Here is a 26,607-nt window from a genome sequence, read left to right as displayed (position 1 = left end):
GGCTCATGGCGGTGTGAGCTGGCGAATGTGACGGGGTGTAAGTTGGCGAAGCCGGAGTTACAGGTGGAGGCGAGGGAGGAGGTGTTACCTTTTGTGCTGTTTGTTGCTGAGGAGTAAACTGAAGCGTTCTCTTTCGTTTGACAGGTGGAAGGGTACTGATCTTCCCAGTCCCCTGCTGAATAAAGATACGCTTTTGCGTGTGATCCACGTCAGTGGATTGCAGTTCTTGTTCAAATCTATGTTTCTTCATTTGTGAAGACATAGAATGCTCTTCAGTATAGGAGCCTGAAACAGGGTCTGATGTCGCTTTTTTCGGCTCCGAAAACCCTGTTGATTGTTTTTTCGGCTCCGAGGTAACCTTCCTCTTTTTCTGTGCCGAAAATTCTTGGCCTCTATGGTCTTCGGCGCCACTGTCTCGGCGTCGATCCGTGTCGACACCGAACTCTCGGTGTCGATGCTTCTGTTTAGCACTCTCTCGGTCCCGAGGAGGCTGCGTGCCGGTGTCTCGACCGAAGTCGGACGATCTCGACACTGAATGGGCCTTTTTCGGTGCCGATTGTTGGTCACCGAGAATTTGGGTGGAGCCATGGCCGGTTGGCAGTGGCGTCCCCTGGGCCTTCTTTCCTTTTTTAAGTTCTGATCTCGACGTCTTACTCACAGTTTTTGTAGAGTCTAGCTCGTCGGAGTCTGAATCCTGGATGGAAAAGGATTCCTCCTGTTCCTCTTCTGTCTCGAACTGTCGACGCTCCTTTGGCGTGGACGCCATCTGCAGTCTTCTCGCTCGACGGTCGCGCAGAGTTTTTCGGGACCGGAACGCCCGACAGGCCTCACAGGATTCTTCGCTGTGCTCGGGTGACAGGCACAGGTTACAGACCGAGTGTAGGTCCGTATAAGGATATTTGTTGTGGCATTCGGGGCAGAATCGAAACGGGGTCCGTTCCATCGGCGTTGTTCTCCACGCGGTCGGGCCGACTAGGCCCCGACGGGGTGCCGAAATCTACCCCGAAGGGCACCGAAGCGCGTCGATGTTCAACGCGTCGTCGTATGTGTCTATCTCGAACCGGATCGCAACGATACCGTCGAAAATCTTCTGGTTTCAGCTATCTTTCCGTTCCGAAACTCGGAGCGACAGGAACACGTCCGAACCCGATGGCGGAAAGAAAACAATCGAAGATGGAGTCGACGCCCATGCGCAATGAGCACAGAAGGAGGAGTCACTCGGTCCCGTGACTCGAAAACACTTCTTCGAAGAAAAACAACTTGTATGGCGAGCTCATGCATACCATGTGTATCTACAGCGACAGATGCCATCGAACATTAAATTTTGTTAAATTTCAGCAAAAAGTATAAATGAAAGAAAAATTAGGGATCAACATTTTTACAGAAACCAGACTGAAAACAGTGGCAGGGCTCCATAAGGGATATAGGCTGCAATAATCAGACATTCTGTGTCATGCAAATGAGCGAAAAAGTATTGTGATGTTTCCTCTCGTACAAGATAAAAGAAAGCTGTCCTTGACCATGTTACCCACCCGGGAGATGCAGATAGGGCAGAACCAATCTTCAGTGGGCACCTCACTGATCTTCGGCCGGTGGCAATAGGTGTGACAACCACGATCACAGCTTTCGCACAGCAGCAGCAGTTCATCATTGTCGCCCTTCCGGCACACAAGGCAGGTCTACAACAGGGAAAAGACATATAAATCAATTAGAGACTGGCTTCCTTCAGCCTCTGTGGCAGTCAGACACTTATCCTTCATTTGCAGATCTGTTCTGCCAAGAATGGGGAATAGGTGTTGTTGCTCACTCCATGGGAGTCAATGGTAGAACTTTAGACAAGGGGAGTTCTTTAATGGAATTGGGAACATTAAAAGCACTAAAACAAAAATAACAAAAAAGTAGCAGGGAACCTCAGGCATGGGAATAATCTTTAGGCAATGTATATTTTGGGGGCAACGGTTAAAACTTACCACTTTATTAACTGATTTTTCCCATGCAATTGACCTGTCTAGCTGGTATACACAGAGACTCAGCTGAGCAGCACTGCGGCACCTTTCTACCGTCTGTCGCCAAGTCCGCAACCGGGGAGTGATTGCATATTCTCTGGAGGATTAGACATATAAAACAGCATTGTCAGAATTTGCATAAACTGGGCACACAGGAGAGAGGGAGAGGTGCAAGGACAACTAAATGCTGAGCTAAAAATAGAAGCGATAGGGTGTATGCATCACCACCCATTTTCAGATCTGTCAGTACTCACAGTTCGGTTTGGTTGACTTCACCATCCTCTGAGTGAGTGACCACCAACTGCTCAGTGACCACCTCGCTTAGGTCCCACAGCGGCTCCTTCAAATAGCGCCGCTCAATGTTGAGTTCCAGATCTGCCAGCCTCTGCACTGCCCGGTCAAGTGGGTGAGTGTTTACCCGCCAAAGTTCCATCCCTTCCTTCTTTAGTTTGATGGTAATGTCCTCCAGTGGATCCACTTTGTGCTCATAGTACTCAAGGTCCTCCCTGGTGGAGTCCAGGGGAGGAAGCAACCAGCCCTGCCAACAGAAACAAAGGTAAGCCAGAGGAGATATCAGCACTGAATGGTTCTTCACATAATTCTTTGCAACATATAAATATATTACTTACGTTCGGCAATTATCTCTAAGATGTACACTATAACTGTAGATTCCTCACCAAGCTTGAAATATCTCTTGTGAGTCAACTGGAGGTGCCTTGGCTCTGTCCTGGCTTTGTGATATTCCAGAGCCTTATACGTTGCCACCTTGGCACAACTATGTCAGATCTCTGTCCTATTATTCAATGACCATAGACGCAGAGAGGAGCATAAAGAGAATGACAAACAACACAATGTATCCAAATTAATTTGGAACCTCACAAACAGGAGCGGAGTTAAAGTGGAAGAGTAGGGCAATAGGGACGAACAAAGCATATAGAGTACCAAAACCTCAGAGGTCAATCCGGTGCAATCAAGGTCACTTGTGCACGATACGCACCTGATCAGAATCTGAGTAATCAGAAGAATGGTTAGGGTATGTGTAGGGGTGATAAAAGCACCACCTACGAGGGAAGGAGCTCCCATAATCCTTGCAGTGGAAACTGTAGGTTAGAAGAAATGAGGGCAGTCTTTTTTTTCTCATAAATAGGGAACAGTTCCACTAGAGGGTTGCCCAAGAGAGCGAAGAACAGGAGTGAAAAACACCTAGGTGAAGACACCACTCATGGTCAGCAAAACAGCACTGCCTGAGATCATCAGCCTGCATGTTCAGGGAGCCCGGCAAATGGTTCAAACCAACCAGACAGTGTGAGCCTAAGGCCAAGACCACAGGCTCAGTGACTACAGGCAGAGGGTTGCAGACCACTGCCACCTTATTGGTTGGCACACCGGATTGCAGTCAAGTTGTGCATCAGGATCTGCATCCATGCTACCAGGATGGAGTGCAAGAACACTTTGAAGGCCAGGCAGATTGGTTAAATCTCAAGTAGGTTGGTAACAGACTTCTGCTCTCAAGGAGACTAGGGGTGTCTGATCTCCAGTGAGTCAAGATGATTGCCCCAACCAAGGGAGAAAGCATTGGTCACGACAGTAGCCACCACTGGTGGAGGGAAGAAGGGCTTCCTATACATATAAGGTGGTCCGTCACTAGCCACCACCACCACAGGTCTTGATCTGCCTCTGGGAAAATCGTAAGTATCTGAGAGGCCTCAAAAGACTCCCCAGTGCAGGGCCCACCAAAAACAGAGGAGCCACTGAACTGCAAACATGTGCCAAGGTGTGTGGGAAACCAGCAGGATGCAGCAAGCTTACAGGCTCAAAGAGGGGAGTGCTGTCAGGGCCTAAATCAGAGTTTCCTCCCAATACATCACAATCACAGCTTAAATGTCCAGAACTTACTGAGGAAGCAAGAAAGCCTTGAGGGAAACCGGGTCCATGTCCGACCAAATGAAGAGATACCCAGAGGACTGGAGGCGTGATTTGTATAGGCTGATTTAAATCCTAGGCTGAAGTGAAGAGAGACTGTGGTCTGCAGGTGGTCTGTAACTAGGTGCGGCAATCCCACCTTCAGAAGCCAGTAGTAGAGTATGGGAATACAGAAATTACCATTGTCAACCTAAATGGCAGGATCACAAAATCATAGTGAGTGTATACAACCACAAAAGGCAGGTAGTTCCTAAGCAACTGCAGGAATGAGAAATGAAAATACATGTCATGAAAATCAAGGGAAACCATCCAGTGTTCCAGCTCTGGAGACAAGAGAAGATGTGCAAGGGAGACCACTATAGATTCTCCTTGAGGAGCAAGGCATTTAAAATGCAAAGATTCAGAATGAGACATAGGCCAGTCTTTCTTAGGAAAAAATAAACAGTGGAAGCAGCTTCTTTGCCTGATTTAGCTACATGGGACCAACTCTAATGACTCGGAGTAAGAACCTTCTGCTACAAGATGCAGGCATGGTCAGGTGAGGCATTCGAGGAAACTGGGATGGGAAAATGCAAGTCCGGGAAGGAAAGGGCATAGCTTTGCACCATAATTTAAAGCACCCAGTCATCAGATGTGATGGATAGTCAGCATGCCACGTGAAAGGATTCCCCTCCCCTCAAGGCCTTACACATGTTCCCTCATGGTGAATTAAAGCAGGTTTTTGGAGGAGTCAAGGAGGAGATCCGCTGCTGCTACCCATGCCAATCTCTTGAGTGGCCATGCCTCCTGTAGCTGCAAAACAGCTCGTTAAGGTGCTGAACACTTTACTTTTTCTAGTGGTGTTGAAAGGACAGACCTTGGAAGCATGCCCTCAACATGCAGTACTACTAATGGAACTGGCACACAGGAAAGGCCAGTCTACGGATATGTCCCTGTTGAAAGAATTGAAAAGGTGACCTCCATCAAAGAGCATGTCTAGGATGCGTTTGTAAATCACTAAAAACCCTGATGGAAATGCATCCAAGCATGTCCTGTGGATGACAATCTGGGTACAAGGATCTTGCATCTGAATCCTTTATGGCCAGACTGGAGGATTTTGTTTCACTGACTCCTGCGCACACCACTCACAGCTTGAGCAAAGCAGGCACGAAGGTGGTTGGGATTGTTCCGAATGACCATTTGTGCCATCTCTCACAAAGAGTGAAAATAACCGGCCACAGGCAAGATGCCTTTGTGGAGTGAAAGGCAAGGCTGCAGAAGAGAAGACTTTCTTCCCCATTGTCTTAGTTCTTTCTGAGTCCATACATCAAAGAGTAGAGAGAAATGGGTCAGGATTCTATTTGGAGGACAAGGAAGTGTGAATAACAAGACTGTCTGGGGAGTGTTGCGTCATCAGCACACCCATGTCCTGGGTGCGAGCAGCATAAATCCTGGAGGTTCACCACTGAACCAGAAGCTGGTTTGCTCCATGCGAATAAGACAGCCCATCAATGCACACTGCAGGAACAAGTTACTTACCTTCGGTATATCTGGTAGAGACATATTCTAGTTGCAGATTCCTTATCTTAGAATTTCCCCCAGGCGTCAGACTGGATCTGAAATTTTTCTTCGAGCAGTACTTCTGCGAGCCATCAGGTGACGTCGGTTTATTCTGCGGGCATCGTTGGTGTTGTTGATGTGTAATGACTTTGCGGTCGTATACAGGCGCCAACCTGGTGCGCTGACGTCTGTTTCTTTTCATGACTTTCCATGACAGTAGTGCGGATCCATGAAGAACACCGAGAATGGTGCGCCAAAACTATGGCCCTTAGAGGGAAGTTCCTGTCCCTAGAAATCAGTTTGCAAAGGGGGGAGAGTTGGCGGGTTGGTAAGGAATCTGCAATCAGAATATTTTTCTACCATATATATCGTTAGCGAAGGTAAGTAACTTGTTCATCTGATAGAGACTTCTAATTGCAGATTCCTTACCTTAGAATAGACACCTGAGCAATACCATCCCCAGTGGTGGGCTGCAAACTAAGATCACACTGCAGGACTGGACGGCTGAAGTAGCCGTCTGCGGACCTGAGTATTTAGGCGCTAATGTTTAGTAAATGTGTGCTGGGATGCCCACGTTGCTGCCTGGCCAGTATCCAGGACTGGAACTCCGCATGCTAGCGCTGTGGTAGCAGCAGTTGCTCTGTTGGAATGAGCACGCAAACCCTCAAGATGTTGCTTTTTCGTCAAAGCGTAGCATATCTTGATGCAGAGGACTACCCATTGCGAGGTGGTACTCTTCCGCACCACCCTTCCTATCTTCGCACCCACATATCCCACAAAGAGTTGATCGGCCATCTGGAAATCTTTTGTACGCTTGAGGTAGAACGCCAGCTCTCTTTTTGGATCCAGGCAGTGGAGTCTCCTTCTCATGAGAGGGATGTGAGGGTGTGTAATAAGTAGACAAGGTGATTGGCCTACATGAAAAGGCGTCACCACTCTGGGAAGGGAGGAAAGAAGCCCTGGTACACAAAGCACCACTTTGTCATGATGGACAGCTAGAAATGGTGGCTTCAAAGAGAGAGCCTGGAGCTCAATCACTCTACGAGCAGAGGTGATGGCAATCAAGAAGACATTTTTAAGAGTCTGAGACGCAGGGGACAGTTGTGAAGCGGCTCGAAAGGAGCACACATGAGATATGTGAGGACCAAGTTCAAATCCCACTTGAGCATTATGAACGGGAAAGGAGGGAACATGTGGGTGAGTACTTTAAGAAACCTCCCAACAATGAGAGATTTGAACAGAGAAGGTTGGTCTGGCAGCCTTAAAAAGGCAGAGATGGCAGACAAATAACCCTTGAGGTTACCCAGAACAGAGCCCAGATGGGCAAGAGAGAGAATGAAAAGGAGAACCATCGAGATAGGTGCAGAAAGTGGATCAACAGATTTGTTGATACACCATGCCACAAATTTGTTCCAACGAAAGCCGTATACCGTTTTGGTGGAGGGACGCCTGGCTGCCAAGATAACATCACAGACTTCGGGCAGAAGGTTGAAAGCTGTCAAATGCCTCCTTTCAATCTGCATGCAAGGAGGCGGAAAATGGATAGGTTCGTATAGAACCATCCCCTGCTGCGACAGAAGATCTTCCCAAAGGGGCTGTCTGATCGGAGGATCGATGGCCATGCTCAATAGCTTGGGATACCGGACTATTAGTGCCCAGTCCGGAGCCACCAGGATTACTTGGGCCCTGTTGTACTGGATATTCTTCACAACTCTGGCAGAAGTGGTATTGCTGGGAAGGTGTAAAGGAGGCCTGAGTTCCACTTGAGACTAAAAGAGTCGCAAAGCGAGTGCCACCTTGGAAACTCCAAAGCTCAAAACAGCTGACATTGCCCTTATCTGCGGAGGCGAACAAATCTAACCAAGGCTCTCCCCACTGCTGAAAGAGACCATCTGCCACCTATGGATGGATATGCCATTCGTGATCAACTATGTATCGATGGCTGAGTTTGTCTGCTCTGGCATTCAGAGAGCTTTCCAGATGTTGAACGACCAGGGAAATGCCATAGCATTCCAGCCATGTCCAGAAGCGAAGAGCCTCTTGACAGAGGGTCCACAACTCCACTCCGCCCTGCTTGTTGCAGTACCACGTCGGTGGTGTTGTTGGTGAAGACTTGCACCAATTTCCCTTTCAGAGAGGGAAGGAATGATTTCATTGCAAGTTGGATCGCCTGGAGCTCCAAAAGGCTGATGTGGAGATAAACTCCACCGGAGAACAGAGGCCTCTGATTTCCGCCTCTCCCATGTGGCTGCCCTATCAGAGGAGTGACGCATCTGTCACTACTGTGAGATCTGATTGGGGAAGGAAGAGAGATATGCTGCTGACCCAATCTGGATGTCACAGCTACCACTGTCGATTTAGTGCAGTCCCCTCTGAGATCTAGACCATGTCGGAAAGATTTCCTGATGCTGCACCCACTGGAACTTCAGGTCCCACTGCAGAGGCCGCAAGAAGCCATCTTGCATGTTGAAACAGCAAGATCCAGGAGGCCATGAGGCCCAGCAGCCTCAGAAGCATTCTCACCGAAATCCATGATCGAGGCCGAAACATCAGAATCATAGCTCAAATATCCTGGACTCTGATTAAAGGGAGCGTCAGAGGGAGTCAGGTGTGACTTTGGCATGTTTTTAGTGAACCCTAGAGAATGCTTGAGGTTCGCCGTAGTCTGGAGAGACGAAAGCCTGGGGCGAGTTTGCCTTGAAAAGCCAGACGTCCAGGTAGGGGATGACTGAAATCCCTAAGCTGCCCAGATGAGTTGCAAACGCTACCATCACTTTTGTGAACACCAAAGGGGCGCTGGTAAGGCTGAAGGGGAGCACGGTGAACTGAAAGTGCTCAAGACCTACCACGAATCGCAAGTAACATCTGTGGGCCGGCAGGACAGGAATGTGGAAACCGGCGTCTTGCAAGTCCAACGCTACCATCCAGTCTCCTGGATCTAGGGCAGACAGGACCTGAGCTGGAGTTAGCATTTTGAACTTCTCCTTCTTGAGGAAGAGATTGAGGGACTGGAGATCTAAGATAGGGCAAAGGCCCTTGCCATTTTTGGGCACCACAAAGTGGCGGGAATAACAACCATGACCCGCTTCTGGTACAGGGACCCTCTCTATGGCTCCACTAGCTAAGAGAGCCTTCACTTCCTCATGGAGAAGTGCCAAATGATCCTGAGACAGATGATCGAATAATGGTGGCATGGTCAAGAGGGGAAGTCTCAAGGGGAAGGAGTAGCCCCTTCTGACAATTTGCAACACCCACTTGTCCATGGTGATGGATTCTCAGTGGGGAAGGTGATGGTGGATCCTGCCGCCAACTGGTCCTGCATGTTTCAACAGACTACGAAGGCTTGGTAGGGGAGAGGGTGGACTGGGTTCACCGCTGGCTACCTGATACACGAGCAGGTAGGATCCTAAGTCCGCAGCCATGCAGAGGCTGTGAAGCATGCGCGGGTTGGGGGCTGCATGGAAATTAACTTGGCTGGGTGCCCCTTTAGTAGCCACAAAAGGGGCAAATAGCAGACTGTGGGGGACGAAGAGCAGCTATGAGGCCAAGGGACCGAGCTGTAGCCCGGGAATCCTTGAAGCGCTCAAGCGCTGAGTCCGCTTTGTCTCTGAAGAGACGGGTGCTATCAAAGGGCATGTACATTAAAGATTGCTGGACATCCCCTTAAAAGCCTGACATCCTCAACCAGGAGCAGCACCTCAAGGCCACTGTCTATGCAACTACCTAGTGAGTCCTTCGTTTCCAGTGCACAACAAATCAAAATTTGCTGTATATCTCCCATCAGTAACGGCTTGGGAGAGAGCCACCCGGGCCTCCTCTGGGATTTGAGGCAGCACCTGCGCGACCCTATCCCAAAAGGCATGCGGTATTCAGATTGCAGCACTAGACTGGCAGAAGAAAACATTTTCTTCCCAAAGTTATGCAGTCTTTCTGATTTCCGATCCGGGGGAGGGGAAGGGAATGTGCCAGAAGAAGAGGAAGCCTGGATAACATGCCTCTCAGGCATAGGATGTTGGGTCAGAAATTTTGGGTCAGTCGGGGCAGGCGGGCAACTGTCCTATGCACAGGAGCCCCTGTGCTGGGTTTGGACCAGGTACCCAGTAGGATGTCTGTAAGGGCTTCATTAAAAGATAGGAGGGGTTCCGAACTGGAAGCCCCCGGCTAAATCACCTTGGTCAGGAGGTTAGTCCTGACCTCCACAGAAGGAAGCTTGAGATTCAAAATCTCAGCAGCCCTCCTTACTACCATAAAGTATGAAGCTTCCTCCTCTGTAGCCACGGTAGGGGGAGAAAGCATGCCAGCGCCAGGAGAGGTATCTAGTCCCCTAGCGTTGCCCAAATCCAGAACCCAGTCCAGGTCAGGGTCAAGCTGGTAATCTAAAGGGGCCGGCGACCCCTCTACACTATCCTCATATCCATACACATATAAAGAAGGGTCTGGATCTGCCCTGTACCCAGGAGAGCCCATGGAAAACAGAATTGGCGTTGAAAGACGCCGGTATGGCTCCGGGTTGTCGGGCATAAGTGTGGGATCAATGTTGATTGCGGGCCCAACCGACGTCGGAAGAATCGACATCTGTCCCGACGCCAGGGAAGGTTGCATTGGCATTACCGGCGTTGGTACAGATCCAAGAGCAGATCCGGAGATGCCCCTGGAGCTGAAGCTGCTGGCGTGGAACCCGAAGGGGCCTTTATCGACTCTCCTGGGCCCGAAGGCACCGAAGACAGGTCGGTCTGCTCAAAGATGAGGCACATGGCAACTTAGAACTCTTTCAACTGGGCAGTGATGGCACCGGCTCCTGGAAAGTTGGGGCGGCACGGAGCCAAACAAGACGCAGGCTCCAAAGGCAGAGGCCTAGAGTGTCTTCCCTCTTCCCACGTAGTCCAAACGAAGGGGTGAAGTCAAAGAACATTTGGGCTTCTTTAACTTCTTTTTCTTGTGAACCAATCGTCCAGAGGACGTGGACAAAGAGGAGTGGTGATGCAAATGGTCTCATAATCTTCCTTTCGAAGAAGACTGGGAGCGAAGCGGAGTCAGGCCACTGTGAGCTTCAGGGACTGCTCCATCAAAGCCTTTGGATTTATGGCCCAACACTCGGAGCACGACTTTGGGTCGTGGTCGCGCTCCAGACACCAAAGGCAGACGGAGAGGCGGATCTGTCACCGACATTTGATGACAGGAATCACAGGGTTTAAAACTGGTCTTCAGTGACATCTCTTGATGCATCCAAACTCCTCAAAAAGTATTCAACAAAAGTGTCACAGTCAGTCAAAAACTGACTAGGGGTAACTTCTCTCAGATCTGTGCGTAAGATGGCGTGGAAAGAAAATAACTGATGTCAGCGCGCCGGGGTGCGTCTATATACGACCGCAACGTCATTAAGGCAACCACAAAGCCAACGATGCCCCTGGAGTCGACCGATGCCACCTGATGGCACTTTAGGGAACATGTAGTTGGTTTTAGAATAAGAAATTTGAATGCAGGGACTGCAAGGAGATTTCTGGGGGTCCATAGGACCCTCTTGACCCTCTCCTGAGGACTGCCATTGAGGGTGCACTGAGAGTGCAACATCTTTAAGTGGCACACTGTCAGTGCACCACCTCTTTGCCTTTGTGCCCATGTCCATAATACGGCGCGGGCACAGAGGCAAATAGAATCCCACATTTACATGGGGCCACGCCCCAAAGGGAAGGTACCACAGACGAGGAGGGCGGATGGATATTTTAAAGCAGAGACCCTTGAGATTGAGCGCTGTCATATAATCGCCTGTGGAAGTAGAGGGATTAGAGAAGTTGTCATACAAAAATGTTCTGACTGGATGTAGCAGATGTGAAGCCTCGTGGTGAGGATGTGCTTCAAAGAGCTGTCCTTTTTGTGTATAAAAAAGTTTACAGAGTAGACAACGCTGCCTATATGTTGTGGAGGCACTCTCAGTATGTCACTCATTTACCAGCTTGCTGGTGGAAGGCCTGCTGCTGTCTCTGGTATGAGCACAGTTGTTCGGCTGAGGTTACTTTAGATCTGCCCATAGGTTTTTGCTTCCGAAATTAGCCCATGTATAAAGTGGTTTGTAGTGCTCCAATGAATTTCTCAGTCTTCAGATCTTTTAAAAAAAAATCCTGCACTTTATAAACCTGCATGCCAAAAAGGCGCTCCTCACCGAATGGGAGATTGATATGTTACTTGTCTTTGGCTTGAACTCTGAGATATGCAGCCAGGTGTAAAAACACATTACACACTTAGTGGTGGTTCACTCCCAGGTATTTTTAATTGCAGTGCTGGAAATTTTCAAAGGGCATGCGTCTTATTCCCCTTACGACATTCTCGGATGATGGAGGGCTGAGTGGCATGGGGTATTTGATTCTCTGGGCATCCTTGAAAAGCTTCAGTGTATTCACAGATCGGGAAGACAACAGGGAAAAGTAAAATCAGGCTTTGCGGAATCCTAGAACACACAACAGGCACTGACTTGTGACCCCTCTTGACCTTGTGGAATTTTTAAACATATACCAGGCTTTGATTTGTGGAGCCAAGCGTTCCTGAGGCTACAAATCCATTGAACCTTCCACTGAAATAGGTAGGAACCATTTTGTGAACTGCTTTGAACGTAGGGCCTTGTAGTTAATCCTTCTGACTGCTGGCAACCAATGAAGGTCTTTCAAATAGAGGAAGACGGAGTACCATCTGGAGCGATTAGGAATTAATTAGGCTGCAGCATTCCATAGCATGAAGCCCTGGATACAAAGATCTGGCATAAACAAATCTAGAAGTCACCGGAGTGTGCACAATAATTTTTACACGTGTGGGCAGGAAGGAATTTTAAGGTATTTTTGAAAGATTTTATCAAAGCAAAGCAAGAAGCTGTGATGGTTTAAATTCGGGAATTGAAGGATAGCTCCTTATCAAATTTTGTCCCCAAATTTCTCAGCTTGGGGGGAATACACATAGGGTGGGGTGGAGTTCCCTAAGGCTTTTAGCCACCAACTCAGAAGGTCCAGAGGAAAGGAGTTACAGTATAAGTATATCTCAGGCTTAACAGAAGAAAATAAGTTACTTACCTGTACCTGTAGTTCTCCAGTATTGGAATCTTTTCATAGATTCACATGTTTGAATCATTCCCTGTGGTCGAGATGGGAGTCCCAGGGTACCTTAGAAAAAGTAATGCCAAGATAGACATAAACATAGAGGCCAAAGGCCTTTCAGTTTAGTACTAAATCAGAGTCATTATTTAAAAATGACTGAACTTGAGTCCACCAATCAGCAGATACCACCTTGTAGAACATTTCTTAGAGAAGCTCCAGTGCCTTAGTTGTTCAAAGCACAAGTGCTTATAAGTAATACTGTTTTGAGAGTGGTAAAGGTGAGCTTCTCAGGGGAGGTGAGTGGGTTGCATGTGAATCTATGAAAGCTTCCTATGCTGGAGAACTGCAGTTACAGGTAAGTAACTGATTTTCTTACTCTAGTATTGGATCTTTCATAGATTCACATGCTTGAATCAGAGTAGAAAGCAGTATTTCTGGCATATTGCACTGTAAGAAAATAGGAATACAATTCTATGCATTTTTATATTAGAAACGCACAAGACAGGCATGATATCATAAACAACATAACCCTGTATGCAACTTAAAAGGTATGAACAAACCTTGGAGAAAAAAATTTGAGAAAACCTTCATTATGTGTTATGCAATGTGCAGTACTATAAAAGAGGATGGTGGGAAGAAAGAATTGACTCACTTTTACCGGAAAAGATGCCTTAGGACTTGCTTGGCCTACAGCCATATCTCCTTGAGGGACTGATTCCAGGCAGTAGTGTTGCATAAATGTGTGCCTACACTTCCAGATAGCAGCTCTCCAAATGTCCTGCATTGGTACACCAGCAGACAAGGCAATTGAGGTTGAGACAGATCTTGTGGAATGAGCATGTACCGAAGTTTGTAATGGCTTGCCTGCTGCCTGGTGACAAAATTAATTGCTGCTGTTATCTATCTAGATATGCTCAGTTTGAAAAGGGGTTGCAATTTTTGTGGTGCGCTGTAGGCCACAAATAGCTGGTCAGATTTACGAAGGCTTTTGGTCTTGTTTATGTAGATTTTGATGAATCTCTTGCCGTCCAAAGAGTGAAGAACCGTCTCCGCTGGTGTTCGCGGATTCAGAAAGAATGTTTTTAAGATCAAAGGCTTGTTGATGTGAAAGTTCGATGGGACTCTAAGGGCAAATTTAGAAGGTGTGTGCAAAGGGCTACCCTGTCATCTTCAAATTGGATGAAGGGCTCTTGAATAGTGAGTGCTTGGATCTCACCGATGCGTCTGGCTGAAGTTAGAGCCACAAGAAGAGCAACTTTCTGAGATAAGTATTTTATGTCCGCTCTGTGAATAGGCTCAACTGGGTGTTTCATAAGCTGTGATAGTACAGTGTTCCGGTGCCAGGATGGAGGGGGAGGTCTTACTGAAGGAAAGACTCTAAACAATCCTTTTAGGAACTGTTTAATTAGTCTGGAGGGCAATAAAGGAGACGCTGGTGAATGTTTGAAATGATATGGCCGCCAGGTGGACTCTGATGGATGAATGAGCTAATCCTGAAGTTGCTAGATGTAATAGGTACAGCAATATTTGCTCAGACAATAATAAGTGGGTTTATCTGTTGCCGCTGGCACCATAAACAAAACCTTTTCCATTTGTGAGAGTAAGTCTCTTTTGTACTATCCGCTCTGGCCTTAGAAAGTATCGCTCTACATTCCGGATGGATAATTTGGTGGGCGAATTCAGCCAGTGTTTAGAAGCCAGGCCGATAATCTCAGACTTCGGATCCAGGTATAAAACTTGACGTCTGTTCATTTTCAGAAGATCTGGAGAGATCTTCAGTGTAATGTGAGGTTTCTTTGAGAGGAGGAGAAGTTCTGAAAACCAATGTTGGCGAGGCCAATTTGGGGCTATCAAAATTAGCCCGCAAGGCTCTGTCTTCATCTTTGCAAGAACACTTAAAATCAGGGGGATGGGTGGAAAGCGTAGGCAAAGATTCCGCCCCATGCCATCGAAAACGTATTCCCCCATGGTCACGGATGGTGATCCCAACTTGCAAAGAAATGGCATTTATTGTTCTAAGAGTTCGTAAAGAGATGAAGGTTGGGTTTGCCCCCACATTGAGAATATTAGGTCGAGTGCCTCCTGATTCGAATCCCACTTATAGCACGATGACCTCAGACTGCTGAGTATGTCCGCTATCTGGTTTTGTTTCCCTGGGAGGTGTTCCGCTCTTAGCTGCACTCCTTTTGAATAGACCATTTCCAAATGTTTGAGACTCTATCGAGAGGGGAAATGATCTTGTACCCCCCCTTGTTTGTTTAAGTAGTGTATTGTTATTCTGTTGTTCGTTTGAATGAAAACAGCAGAGTTTATCATCTTGGGGTGGAAAGATTGTAGAGCCAGACATACTTCTCTGAGCTCTAGTAGGTTGATGTGACAGTTCTGAAGACGTTTTTGCCACTTTCTGCTGACTTGTAGGTCCTGGAGGTAGGCTCCCCATCCTTCCAGGGAAGCGTCAGTGGTAAGGACCAGCGGAGAAGGTAGAACTAGAAAGGAAAGGCCTACTGCAAGATTTGACTGTAGTGTCCACCAATAGAGTGCTTAGATCATGACTGGAGTGACTTTGATGGTATTGTTGAATGAACCTGTTGTCTGAACCCACTGACGATCTGATTCCTCTTCGAGGGGTTGCATTCTTAGAGACTGGCCTTGTTATTGTTTGTGTCTAGCGTTGCTCCCAAAAATGTTACAACTCTTGATGGCTAGGGTTTTGATTTCTTCAATTTTAGAGTGAGACCTTGCTCATTAACTAGGTCTATGCAAGCTTCTGTTGACTCTGAGCAGCTCGACTGGAATGGGCTTTTATGAGCCAATCGTCTAAGTATGGGAATATTTGTTGTTTCCGTTTAGGTAAGAAGGCTGCCTCCAGAGCTAGACACTGTGAATATCCTGGGTGCTGACTTCAGGCCAAAGGGAAGGACCTTGAACTGGAAGTGACTGCAGGCTACTACCAATCGGAGGAATTTCCTCTGGGCAGGAAGGATTGAGATTTGGAAATATGCATCTTGTAGATCCAGAGTTGACATACAGTCTCCCTGGTTCAGACGCAGTTGAATATCTTGCAACGTGACCATGCGGACCAATGTTTTTTTGAGATATTTGTTGAGGTCCCTGAGGTCGAGGATAGATTGCATCCTTTCCAGTTCTTGCTTATTAGAAAGAAATGGGAGTAGAATCCTTTTATTTGTTGTGAGAAAGGTATTCTCTATATTGCTCCCTTTCTGAGCATGGTCTTGACCTCCAACTTGAGAAGTTTTAGATATTTTGTCATGGAGGTGTGTGGTGGGTTTGAAGGTGGGATCTGAGTAAATTCTAAGGTGTAGCCAAATTGAACAAGGTTTACTACCTACTTTCAAATGTTACCTACTGCCACTTTTGCATGAATCTGGATATTTTTCCTCTTGATCCGAGTATTGGAGCCGCATCAGTAACCGGAGCCTGTGATAGGTTATTGGAGACAACCTGTCTCTTTACCCTGGCGGGTTGCTCTCCCTCTAGGTGGAGGTCTGGTGCAGGCCACTTGAGGCGGTTGCCTTTGCGAATATTGTGGGCGAAACTGCTGAGCTGAAGATGTGCAGTAGGGATAGCGAAAATGATTCAATCCTCCTCTAAAATATCCCTCTCTGGCTACATGAAAGGGCAACTTCTTGAACTGGAGGGTCCCCAGTGATCTGGCCATGTCGATGTCAGTTTTAATTGTTTGCAGGGCTTCATCTACGAGTTTACCAAAGAGAGCTTCTCCGTCAAACAGAAGATCCAAGATCTTGTTTCGCACCTCTGGTCTGAATGAGGTAGCCTTAAGCCAGCATTGCCTTCTAAGTACTGCCAAACCTGCAAGTTGTCGAAATGCAGTGGTGGCAATACCCATTGCACAATCTATGATTTCCACCAATGTTCGCTCTTCTTCTAGTAATATCTTTCCTCCCTTTGCATCTTCCGGGAGTGAGTCAATATATGGGGCAGTGTCAGCCTAAAGTGGTCTATCATATTGTCCCAGGACAGCCGGGAGTTTGCAGCCCTAACTGTGAATCCCAACAACTTTTTCCAATGTTGTCTAATCGGCTTCCTTCTTTATCTGGTGGTGCCAAGATTGGGGTAGACGGGTTCTTAGAACGCCTCTGCGCTGCCTGTGTTATCACTGAATCTGGTTTCGGATGGCCTGTTAGATGTTGGGGCATCTTCCGGGGCTTTATATTTTTTGTCTAACTGGGGAAGCATGGATGTTACTGTAGCTGGATTCTTCATCACTTTTAAACCCTCTTCCCAGATATAATTTACAATGAGCATGGACCTGACAATCTTTAAAAAAGGTTCTTTGAAGTCATATAAGAAACAGTCCATTTGTTTAGTAGGCATGGGGAGTGCAAACCTTTTAGCTGCCCTTTCCAGCAAATTGTGTAAACCCCCAATGTCTTCTGGTGGAGAGTCTACAGGGGTGGGCAACAGAGGTGACAGTGTGGGAATAAGGTATTCATCCCATTCTGAATGTGTGTCCTGTAGCCCCCCTTCCCCCCCCCCTCTCTCTCTCTCTCTCTCTCTCTTCACCAGAGGTATCTGGATTGTGTAGGAGTGTTGTCTGTGGTATATGTCTTGCCAAAGTAGGCAACAACATAGGTCTTTCTTCTGGAGTAGATGGTTGAGTCATGGAAGGTGGACAGACTGTAGAAGTCTGCTCCTAAGGAGCAGTTGTAGAATGAAACATCTTCCTATAGTCCGAGAGCATAAGCTGGAGGTCCAAAATCAAAAAGCTATAGGAAGACAAACCATCTTCCCCTGAAATGGTTGTTGATGTTCTCCCTGAGGAAGATATTATTCTTGTTTATAGTCTTCTTCATCATCGAGGCACTTAACTTAATGCTCTGAAGGAATATGTGCCACTCCAAATGGTTCCTCGTTGAATTTCCTTCTTCCAGGAGGTGGACTGGGAGCAGGGGTGATACTCTGCTTTGTGAAGTATGCTCTGGTGGTAATAGCTTGCTTCTACATTGAACCAGTGTTGATGGTGGAGCTGATGACGGCTTGACAGATCTTCAATGTCAATGGCCTGGTCACAGATGATGTAGTCGACGAGGATGTATTGTCAACGGTTAAGCCATCATATACGTGCTCCTCGCTGACAATGTTCTCGCCTACAGTGGGGTGCTCGTCGACGATGGATCTGTCAATGGAGCCAAAGAAGGTTTTTTGAAAGAATGCCTTATCTTAGGAGGTTGTGTAGTCGGCTCAGAGGATGATTTTCTTGCTTTCTCTGGAGAGGTAGAAGGTTCTTTTCTCTCCTTCTTAGTAGAGGATGAGTCTTTTTGAGGAGATTTAGAAGGACTGCTGCCTTTTTAAGACCCATGAGAGGTCTTTTTTAGGCTTTCTTTGTGTGCTCTGAGGATCTAGAATGGGGATATCGTTCCCCCTTTCTTGATTAGAGGATTTCTCACTGTCTGAATCAGTAACTGGCCGATTCCTGTGATTTACCTTCTGAAGCCAGATCAGCAGCCTTCCTTCCCTGTCCTTCAAGGTTTTAGTGGAGAAGGTACGACATACCTTACAGTCATTTGCAGAATGGTCAGGGTAGAGGCAATAAATGCAGTCCTTGCACAGGTCTTCTGAGTGAAGCCTCTTTTTACCACAGGAACTGCAAGCTCTGAAGAGACACTACTTTTCCTTCTCTCACGTGATGAACAGGAATCCTACTCAATCTCTGAGAAGAGAAAAGCTGTGGATCCATGGAAAAAATATTTTCCGTGTAGAAAATACAGGAACTCTTTATTGAAATTCTCCAAGAAGGAAAAAACTGAGCAGTGCTCAGAGGAGACTCCCTAGCACAATGCGCGGTAGAACATCCGAGGGACTGGAGCTTATCTAAGGAAGGTTCTACAGGGTGGTGTCTCTTGATTGATGGACTCTGAAGGTCAGTCCTTTTTTAAATAATGACTGATATGGTACTAAACCCAAAGGCCTAAGGCCTCTATGTTTATGTCTATGGTGACATTACTTTTCTAAGGTACCGGGGATTCCCATCTTAATGATGGGGAATGATTCAAGCATGTGAATCTTTGAAAGTTCCAATGCTAGAGTAATTAAGCTTTTGGCAGATCTGCATCCATCTTGCCACAGCAGTCAGGAATCCATAAATTCCTCTCTGTTGCTGCATTATCAGCTTTGTGCTAAGAGAGCAACAGTGTGTCATAAGCATATCACACAATGCTGATACCACACGGTTCCACCACCTTGGCTAAAGGCGCCATAAATATATTGAACAAAGTGGGAATGAGGGTTGACCCTTGAGAGACACTGTGCCTCAACTCCTTACAGTTGGAAGAGAAAGTGGGGAGATGAAAGGCTTGAGAACAAAAAACAATTTTAACCATTGTCTGGCTAGGCCGCACTGTCCAGAATTCGTCAAATGCTCCAGCAAGATCGGATGAGACACTATGTCAGAGGCTGCAGATAGGTCTAAATTAATTACTACTCCCTTCAGCCCCTGGTCTAAGTTAGTTTTTATACAGCTGAAGACCACCAAAAAAGTAACTTCAGTACTGACCCCTGATTGAAAACCTAATTGGAGCATGTGTAGTAACTGAGTAACTGTTTTCCTCAATAATTAGGGACAGCTGTTTATTAACCAGTTTCTCCAACACTTTTATGAGAGCTGGCAGAAGGGAAATTAGTCTGAGATTACTCGTGACTGAGGAGTCAGCATTTGACTTCTTCAACAGAGTCAGAACTTGCGTTCCCTTCCAATTTAGGGGAAGAGACCCTAACTCCAGTGATTGAGTAGAGCATTTACAGTGGGATTTAAGGCAGAGCTTGTTAGTTTTAGGATCCATGGTGGACAAGAGTTGATAAGAGAAAGAACCCGACTTACAGGTTGCCACTTCAGAATCTGCCAAGGAAATTCTTAAAAAAAAATATAGTCACCCCAACCCAGCGCATACTTCCTCCTTGGCGGTCTAAGTCTGGATTATCAGAAGATCCATTGAAGCTATCAAACATTATATAAATATCCTCCATCGTTTCACAGAAATACAAAGACACATTATCACAAATGTAGCAAGGCTATGACTTTTTGTTGACAAGCAGCAAGGGATAACAAGGAACAGACAGTCTGAAAGGACACAGTGCCTTCCATCGGCTATTTGCCTATCAAAAGCCTGAGCTTTACGAATGCTTTTTTGGCAGCATTTTAAAGCTTCCTTATAGATGTTTCTGCCTTCATATCACACAGTTTCCTCCACTTTCTTTCCAACTGTTTATGATGGAGTTTTGCTGCTTTCAGCTCAGGATAGAACCAAGAAGTGGAAAGATTTTGGTCTCCTGGAGGAACACTTTTTCTTAAGTGCTATTTTGTCAGTAGCCCAGAGAATGGAGTTATTGAATGAGGCTACATCTACATCCATAATCCCTTCTAAACTCATAAAAGACAAATCAAGGACATCTAATAACTTAGACTTTTAGGCAGATGTTTAATGCCAGGCATGGGCAGAAATTTCAGACCCGGGGACATGTGGTGAAACCTCATGGTGCGCAAAAGTTAAAGGTGCCATAAAATGGTCAGACCAGATTAAGGGTTTAGGGCTGCCAGCAAACAACGTGGAACCATCAGTAAAAATAATGTTAAGAGCGTGGCTCCAGACACTTTTTGATGGAGATTTAGATCAGCCAGTGCTTTTTTCAATAAGCATGCTGCTTCACAAGTAGGATTTTCTATATGGTCATTGATGTTCTCTAAAACAGTCAAGTTTGAATACTGAATCTATAAGGGGGAGACAGCATTTGCTTAAAGTCCTCCAAAATTAACAGAATATTTTGGAGACTGATAAATCAAGGCCCTAGACAAAGAAAAATTAGAGGAGATTTTGACTGAAAACACCAGGCCTTTGACCCACTCTCAAACCTTCCAGTTATACTGCTATGCATTGTAACTGTGGGCGAAGAATTAGAGCCACCCACTGCCGATTAGCTTCTGGCAGTCAATATGTAAGACTGAAGTGTCAGGTGCTAATGTGACTCAACCAGGTTTCCGCAGGCAATTCTAAATCCCAGCTGCCATTGTCAAGTAAGCTCTAATTATCTATTGCACGCTTTGAATTGGATCTGGCCTTGATAACACATGCTGCAGTCTGTGAAGTTCCAGTCCCTGTAGCTTAAGAAAGGACACTGCTTGTTCCACTATAGTTGTTCTTTTTCCCAAACTTCCCATGGAAGGGTTATGGCAGAACAGGCAACAGGATTGTTAAGGAAACAAATTGGGCCCATGGACTGTATTCAGAACATGATGAGCTCAGAGCTCAGAGCTCACTTGGTTTACGTCAAAACCCGATGGCGGAGAAAAACAATCTAACAGGAAGTGAGTGCCTTGTGCAATTTACATCAGGAGCAGGAGTCACACCACATTCCATAAATCAAAAGATTTCTACGAAGAAAAACAACTCGGAAAAGCCTGAGCCCGACAACAGATGGCAGAAATATTCTAAGAAGGTCTATCTACAGCCAAGTGTGCTACAAACATGAAGTATCACCATTCAAATACTAGAAATCTTTAACTTGGTATATCTCCAAATAATCATACAGGCTGTATCTGCTGCATTCTAGGTGCTGCAGGTACTAGCTTTTGATACTGTTTTGCAGTCATGGACAATCTCTTGCCCCCTTGTGATATGCTTCTGGAAAATGCTGAACAAGCTCTTCAATTTCTTCGTATTATACCTGATAGTAAAGCCTGTGAGTTTACTATGTACTTTATTTTGTCAACAGGTGGTCCAACAGTTGCATCTTGGAGAAAAACACTCTTCTTGGCTCTGGGCACTAACAATAAATTAAGTTGCACATGGCCTCTAATGAAGAAGAGATTGTGTGCTGCTGCTTTGTCTTTCCTTTCTATTCTGGTTATTATCCCTGTGGTTGTAACAGGGGTGTGAAATTTGTAACAAGGACTGAAGTTTTCCTGTGTGCTTAGCAGTATCATTTTTAACATGGGAAGATAATTGTTTGTATATTCAATATGAAATAGAGTCACAGTGAAAGAAGTCTTTTCTTCCACTATTTACATAGTGACTCCAAGATGTTGGAATGACCACTGAATAGCAGAGTGAGACATAGTCTCATGTGGTAGAGATGCCTTAGCAGGACAGAGCTTCAACTGGTCATCTTTATTGGAGTCAAGGTGATACCATCAGACTCCTTTTCCACTTTCTGATGTGCCTATCAATGTGGATATGTTGCTACTACAGTCTTAGTTGGGACATCAGCTGTTCTACTCTTCAGGAGTGAGAATAGATTGATAAATGATGAGGAGTCTGTCTACTTGAAAGTAAGCTGCCTCTGCTTGCTGCATGTAGGAGTGGAATCAGGCAATTACAGGAGTGATTCAACTACTATACAGTCAGTGTCTGGGTCAATATGGATGTCACTTTTCCTGCTATCAGGCATGATGTATTTTCTATGTGTGTGAGTAGTACATTGTGCTTTTGTTCAGATTTTAAAGTCTATATCCTGGTTGGTTTTGAAATTTGTTTTGATGTCAGTGGTAAGAACATGACCTCAGGCTCCTTTAGATGTTGAGTCTTCGTATCCTTTAATTCTTTTTTAGGCCGCAAGACCTCTGAGCCCTTCACATGTTTTCACCATGTTGAGCTGATCTTTTATGTGGGCAAGGTTCCTTCTTTCAAGGCCATTCTCTTTTCTTGATTCTGGTCTATCCTGGAAACGACCCTTCAAAGATAAGTCCTCTGAAGGTGTGCGTGACTGCTTAATTGAGAGTGTAGTTTTTGCCCTGTAATATGTGTACTTTTTCCGAGGTTCTGGGGAATATTTCCACTGAAAGTAAGAGCTTGTCGACATCCATAATGCAGCAATCCTCAATATTCACGTCCTTTGTTCCCAAAAAGGGGTCTTTATATTCCTTGCCACAAGCAACCCAAGGGAAGTTCAGTTGAGTTGATGTTTCATTAGAGGGTAGTAAGCCTACTGGCTGTCTGTTCGGTTCTGGATAGTCTTCTGGGAATGAAGCTCCTAGCATATTGATCAGTTAGCTTCGCTGTGGTGCCCTAGTAAGCACGATAAAAAATACTCTGTGCTGATCCAACCAGGAAAACCTAGTATTACAAGTAGACTAGAACTAACGTTTTTTTCAATAACTCCACCATGACAGTGGTTCCGTCACAGAAGTTTGTGGATACCCAGCCGCATTTTAGGCTTCATAGGACATTTTGGTTCCACTTTGGTATCGTTGAAATTTATTTTTCTCCTTTCTTTGTTTTTGAGAGCTTGATGGTGCTGCACAATTTTAACTACTAATCTAATTCAACCCTGAACCGAATGATATAAAAAAACAAAGCTGAGGTGGAGACTTTGTCCTATTACACTGTAGGTTTTAGGAACATGACCACGAGTCATTCACTTTATGATTAGACCAGAAGGTATTCTTCTAAAGAACAAAAACAAAAAAAACTGATATTCTGCACCCAACACTACATCAAAACATGCTGCATATCTCTAGGAATTACAGACAAATAACGTTTCCTTCTCCTTCAGGGGATATTCATTAAAGGTCATGGGCACTGAATAAAGTAACCAGCCCTTCTCTTAAAAAGATTATGGAAAGAAAGAAATATTTATGACATGTCCATAGAGCTTCCTCAAAAGGGCCTGACTTACTAGATCACCCACCCATGGAGTCGGAGTTTAGACTGTAGTGTCTAGAGAACATGAAATGGACCTCCCAGTGGCTACCATGCTGACTTCAGCAATAAGGATGATCCTCAACACAGCAGTAGCTGCAGCTTTGACAATAACAGAGAAGCGGTTTTGGTGGACTAATTAAAATCTTAACGTTTTGGTAACACATTATGTTACAAAAGAATATCAGAAGAAAGAAAGGTTTGAAAAGCCTAAGCTATAGTTGATAAGAAAAGGTTACTTAGTTTTAGCACAGGTTCTCTGTCAAGGATATATTTACTAAATTCAAAATCACCAAGTCATCTCTCGAATGTGCAGGATCCGAAGCATTTTTAGAAGCAGAAAGAAGAACAAACTCTTCAAATAGAGCAAAACAAGCAAAAAATCCTATATTGTCAATTTTTCCATTATATTTTTGATCTATTCAAAACGGACAAAAATCAAAGTCCCAAATTAGGAAAAAAAAAGAAATGCTAGAATTATTGCAGCTTTGCTGCACTAAAACAGTCCTTCCTTCCCTTCTTAAAATAAAAAGAAGGGAAAGTGTTACTATAAGCGAACTTCCTAACATCTGACCACTCCAATCCTAGAATGCATAGCAATTACTGTCTCTCTGTTCCTTGGGTGGTCTTTTGGAAACACAGGTTCATATCCAAAGTTTTGCTTCCATTCATTCATCTTCACCGTGGAGGACGGTGGGACTGTTATCAATTTAATGAAGATACCCTCATCAAAGAACTTGTGTGACTGAAGGGATCTTCTTTAATATTCATTTAAAAACTAAAGGTTACATGGACATTATAATAAGGCTCCCATTTTAAACATACGAAACCAGAGAAATTCACCTGTTATAGTTTTTTCAAGTAACTATAACTCGTGCCCCCGCCATTCAGTTTTTTTTGTTGTCAAAAATTGTACTGCAAATATTACATTGATATTATCAATGATGTTATCAGATGTCAAGTGCCGTAATTTGTGGAATAATTAGCAGTGCATTGCGAGGAACCCTATAACAACTCAACCTAACAAGCCCCCCCTCATCAGGCCGATATCGGTCTTGGGGACTACATCCCCAGGGCCGAGCGTAAATATTTACATGGATTTTTGGGAATGGGGGAGCTGCGTGGCCCCCGCCCCCTCTGCCAATCTCAGCCCTGGGGACCCCAACCCCCTGGCCCAGCCTAATTATTATTATTTTTTTTATTTTGGGGGAGAAGGGGCCGCGTGACCCACCCCCCGCAAACTCGGCCCCAGGGACCCCATCCCCCGAGGCCAGGCCATGTGACCTGGGTGCCCCCCCGGAGCACCCAGTCACAATGCTGGGGACCGTGGGGTAAACATGAAGCCCCCCAAGTTCCATGCTGGCTCCCTGCCTCCTGCGGGAGCTGGAGGGAGACCGGGGCTGCGTGGGGCCCCCAAATTTAGTGAATGCCTGGGAGGTGGTGGTCCCTAGGGCTGTGGGGGGCCAGGCGGTCCACCCCATAAATTTTCATTTGTGCCCCCAAGAGGTGGGGGTACCTAGGGCTGTGGAGTGGGGGTGGGGCGCGCAGCTGCCCCTCACCAAATTTAGTGAATGCCCCAGGGAAGTGGTGGAGGGATGAGTGACCCCCCTGCATGAGTTTTCATTTGTGCACCCGGGAGGTGGCGGTCCACGGTGCTCGGGGAGGGAGGACCTGGCCCACCAGGGGGGTTATTAAAAAACAAGATTGTGAGCCTGCATTTCCCACGCCCCACCCCACAGCAATTCTGAGGCAAAATTTGTTTTTAAAAATGTTTTTTTGCTCTGGTGGGTTCCCTCTGAGACACGAGCTAAGGGGTCAGGGAGTCTCTACCCTGGCCCCTTTTCTTTTTTTTAACACATTTTTTATGAGACTCGGCTCAAGATATACATGGACTCATGGATCCAGCCTCATGCATAGTCACTTGTGCAGCACAAGGCACATCTGAACATGGTCCAGATACCACCACTAGAGAGGTCAATCAGGGGCAATGAGTATCATATTTGACTTGCAGAGTTTTAATTTGTGCTCATCAAACCAACTCCACTGAGAGAAAGGTTCTGGAATTATGGAGATTTAAGAAGGGCATTTCAGATTTTTTTCTCCAAGTAGATGTCTGCAAGCATTTTGTCACTTAAAACCTGTGTGTGTTGTTCTAATGAATGGCAATCCCTGTTTCTTTTTTTGTGGTTTGCAGACCTGGAAGAGGCTCCTCTTTTAACTGAATGTCTAGTCACCATCAAGTGCCAAATAGTCTTGGTTTCTTGGGAGAGCACTCTGGACTTCATCCCTCCATACTTGTCCCTCCATACAAACAAGACATGTCAACCATCTGAAGTAGAAGAGAGCCCAGTCAGATCAGCCAAAAAAGACTTCAGAGACAGGTAAAAACCCTCAACTCTAGCATGTTGATACAGCACTGCTTCTCTCTACAACAGACTACTGCCTGAGCAGTCAGATAGTCCAGAGGAGCCCTCCAGTGAGCCATCTGCTACTAGTGTTTGTGAACAGCTCAATGCATGAACATTTTACTTCAGCCAGGAGATTCTTCTTCTAGCACCATCTTAGGACCAGTAGAGCATGCAATGATAGGTGTCATTTTTATCTTCCAACTTCTGCTTCTGATCCTCCAAAGAGGTCTCATACTCAACTTAACATCCCATACTGAGATGTATGAGGCTGTAGATCGTAGAAGAGATTATGCTTATTGATATGGAGACTGATTCATGCAAAGAAGTAGGCATTCACAAGCATGGAAAGAAATCTCTTGTGAGAAAGGCACACTTCTATTCCATCTCTAGGACTGGCCCCAAGTATGTAATCAATATGGATTTTCTTATAGTCATTTGAAGGCCAAGTGTGAATAGATAGTCGACCTGTCACAAAGTGCTGAAGAAGTCTGGGATGAGAGGAGGCTTTGATCAACCAATCATCCAGATAAGGATAAATAAACACTCCTATCCTGCAAAGATGGACAATTATTTACCTCTGGTAACCCTTTATCAAGAAGAGACAATATATAATTGCAGATTCCTTACTTTAGAATGTCCCTCAGACATCAGTCTGGATCCAGAGATTTTTCTCAAGCAGTGGTCCTGCGTGCGGTTAGGTGGCGTCGATGGAATCCGCATTCGTCAGCATTGTCTGTGCCGGCTATGATGTCACAGGTCCTATATAGGCATCACCCTAGCATGCTGACTTCAGTTTCTTTTCACAACTTTCCAAGCCAGAAGCGTAGAGCCATAAAGAACACTGTCCACTGGTGCGTCATAACTAAGGCCCTAAAAAGGGAGTCCCTGTTGCTAGAAATCAGTTCGAAGAGTGGGGAGGATGGGTAGGTCGGTAAGAAATCTGCAACTAGATATCGGTTCTACCAGTTAAGGCATT

At 45.8% G+C, this 26,607-nt stretch overlaps 1 protein-coding gene across 5 annotated transcripts in view; it reads right to left on the bottom strand.

The window, feature by feature from the left end:
- Nucleotides 1-26,607, bottom strand: part of BAZ2A (bromodomain adjacent to zinc finger domain 2A) — an 867,588-nt gene that overhangs the window by 175,590 nt on the left and 665,391 nt on the right. For all 5 annotated transcript variants that reach the window (XM_069230685.1, XM_069230689.1, XM_069230688.1 and 2 more), the window contains 3 exons: nucleotides 2,261-2,544; nucleotides 1,971-2,103; nucleotides 1,533-1,679 (listed from right to left, as the gene is read on the bottom strand). In XM_069230685.1, coding sequence (XP_069086786.1) covers nucleotides 1,533-1,679; nucleotides 1,971-2,103; nucleotides 2,261-2,544 — 564 coding nt within the window. The remainder of the gene's footprint in view (nucleotides 1-1,532; nucleotides 1,680-1,970; nucleotides 2,104-2,260; nucleotides 2,545-26,607) is intronic.

The sequence above is a fragment of the Pleurodeles waltl genome, chromosome 4_2, assembly GCF_031143425.1.
Source record: "Pleurodeles waltl isolate 20211129_DDA chromosome 4_2, aPleWal1.hap1.20221129, whole genome shotgun sequence".
Classification (NCBI taxonomy): Eukaryota; Metazoa; Chordata; class Amphibia; order Caudata; family Salamandridae; genus Pleurodeles; species Pleurodeles waltl.
The sequence above is the reverse complement of the archived record's forward strand: the minus strand, read 5'-3'. Positions and strand labels throughout refer to the sequence as shown.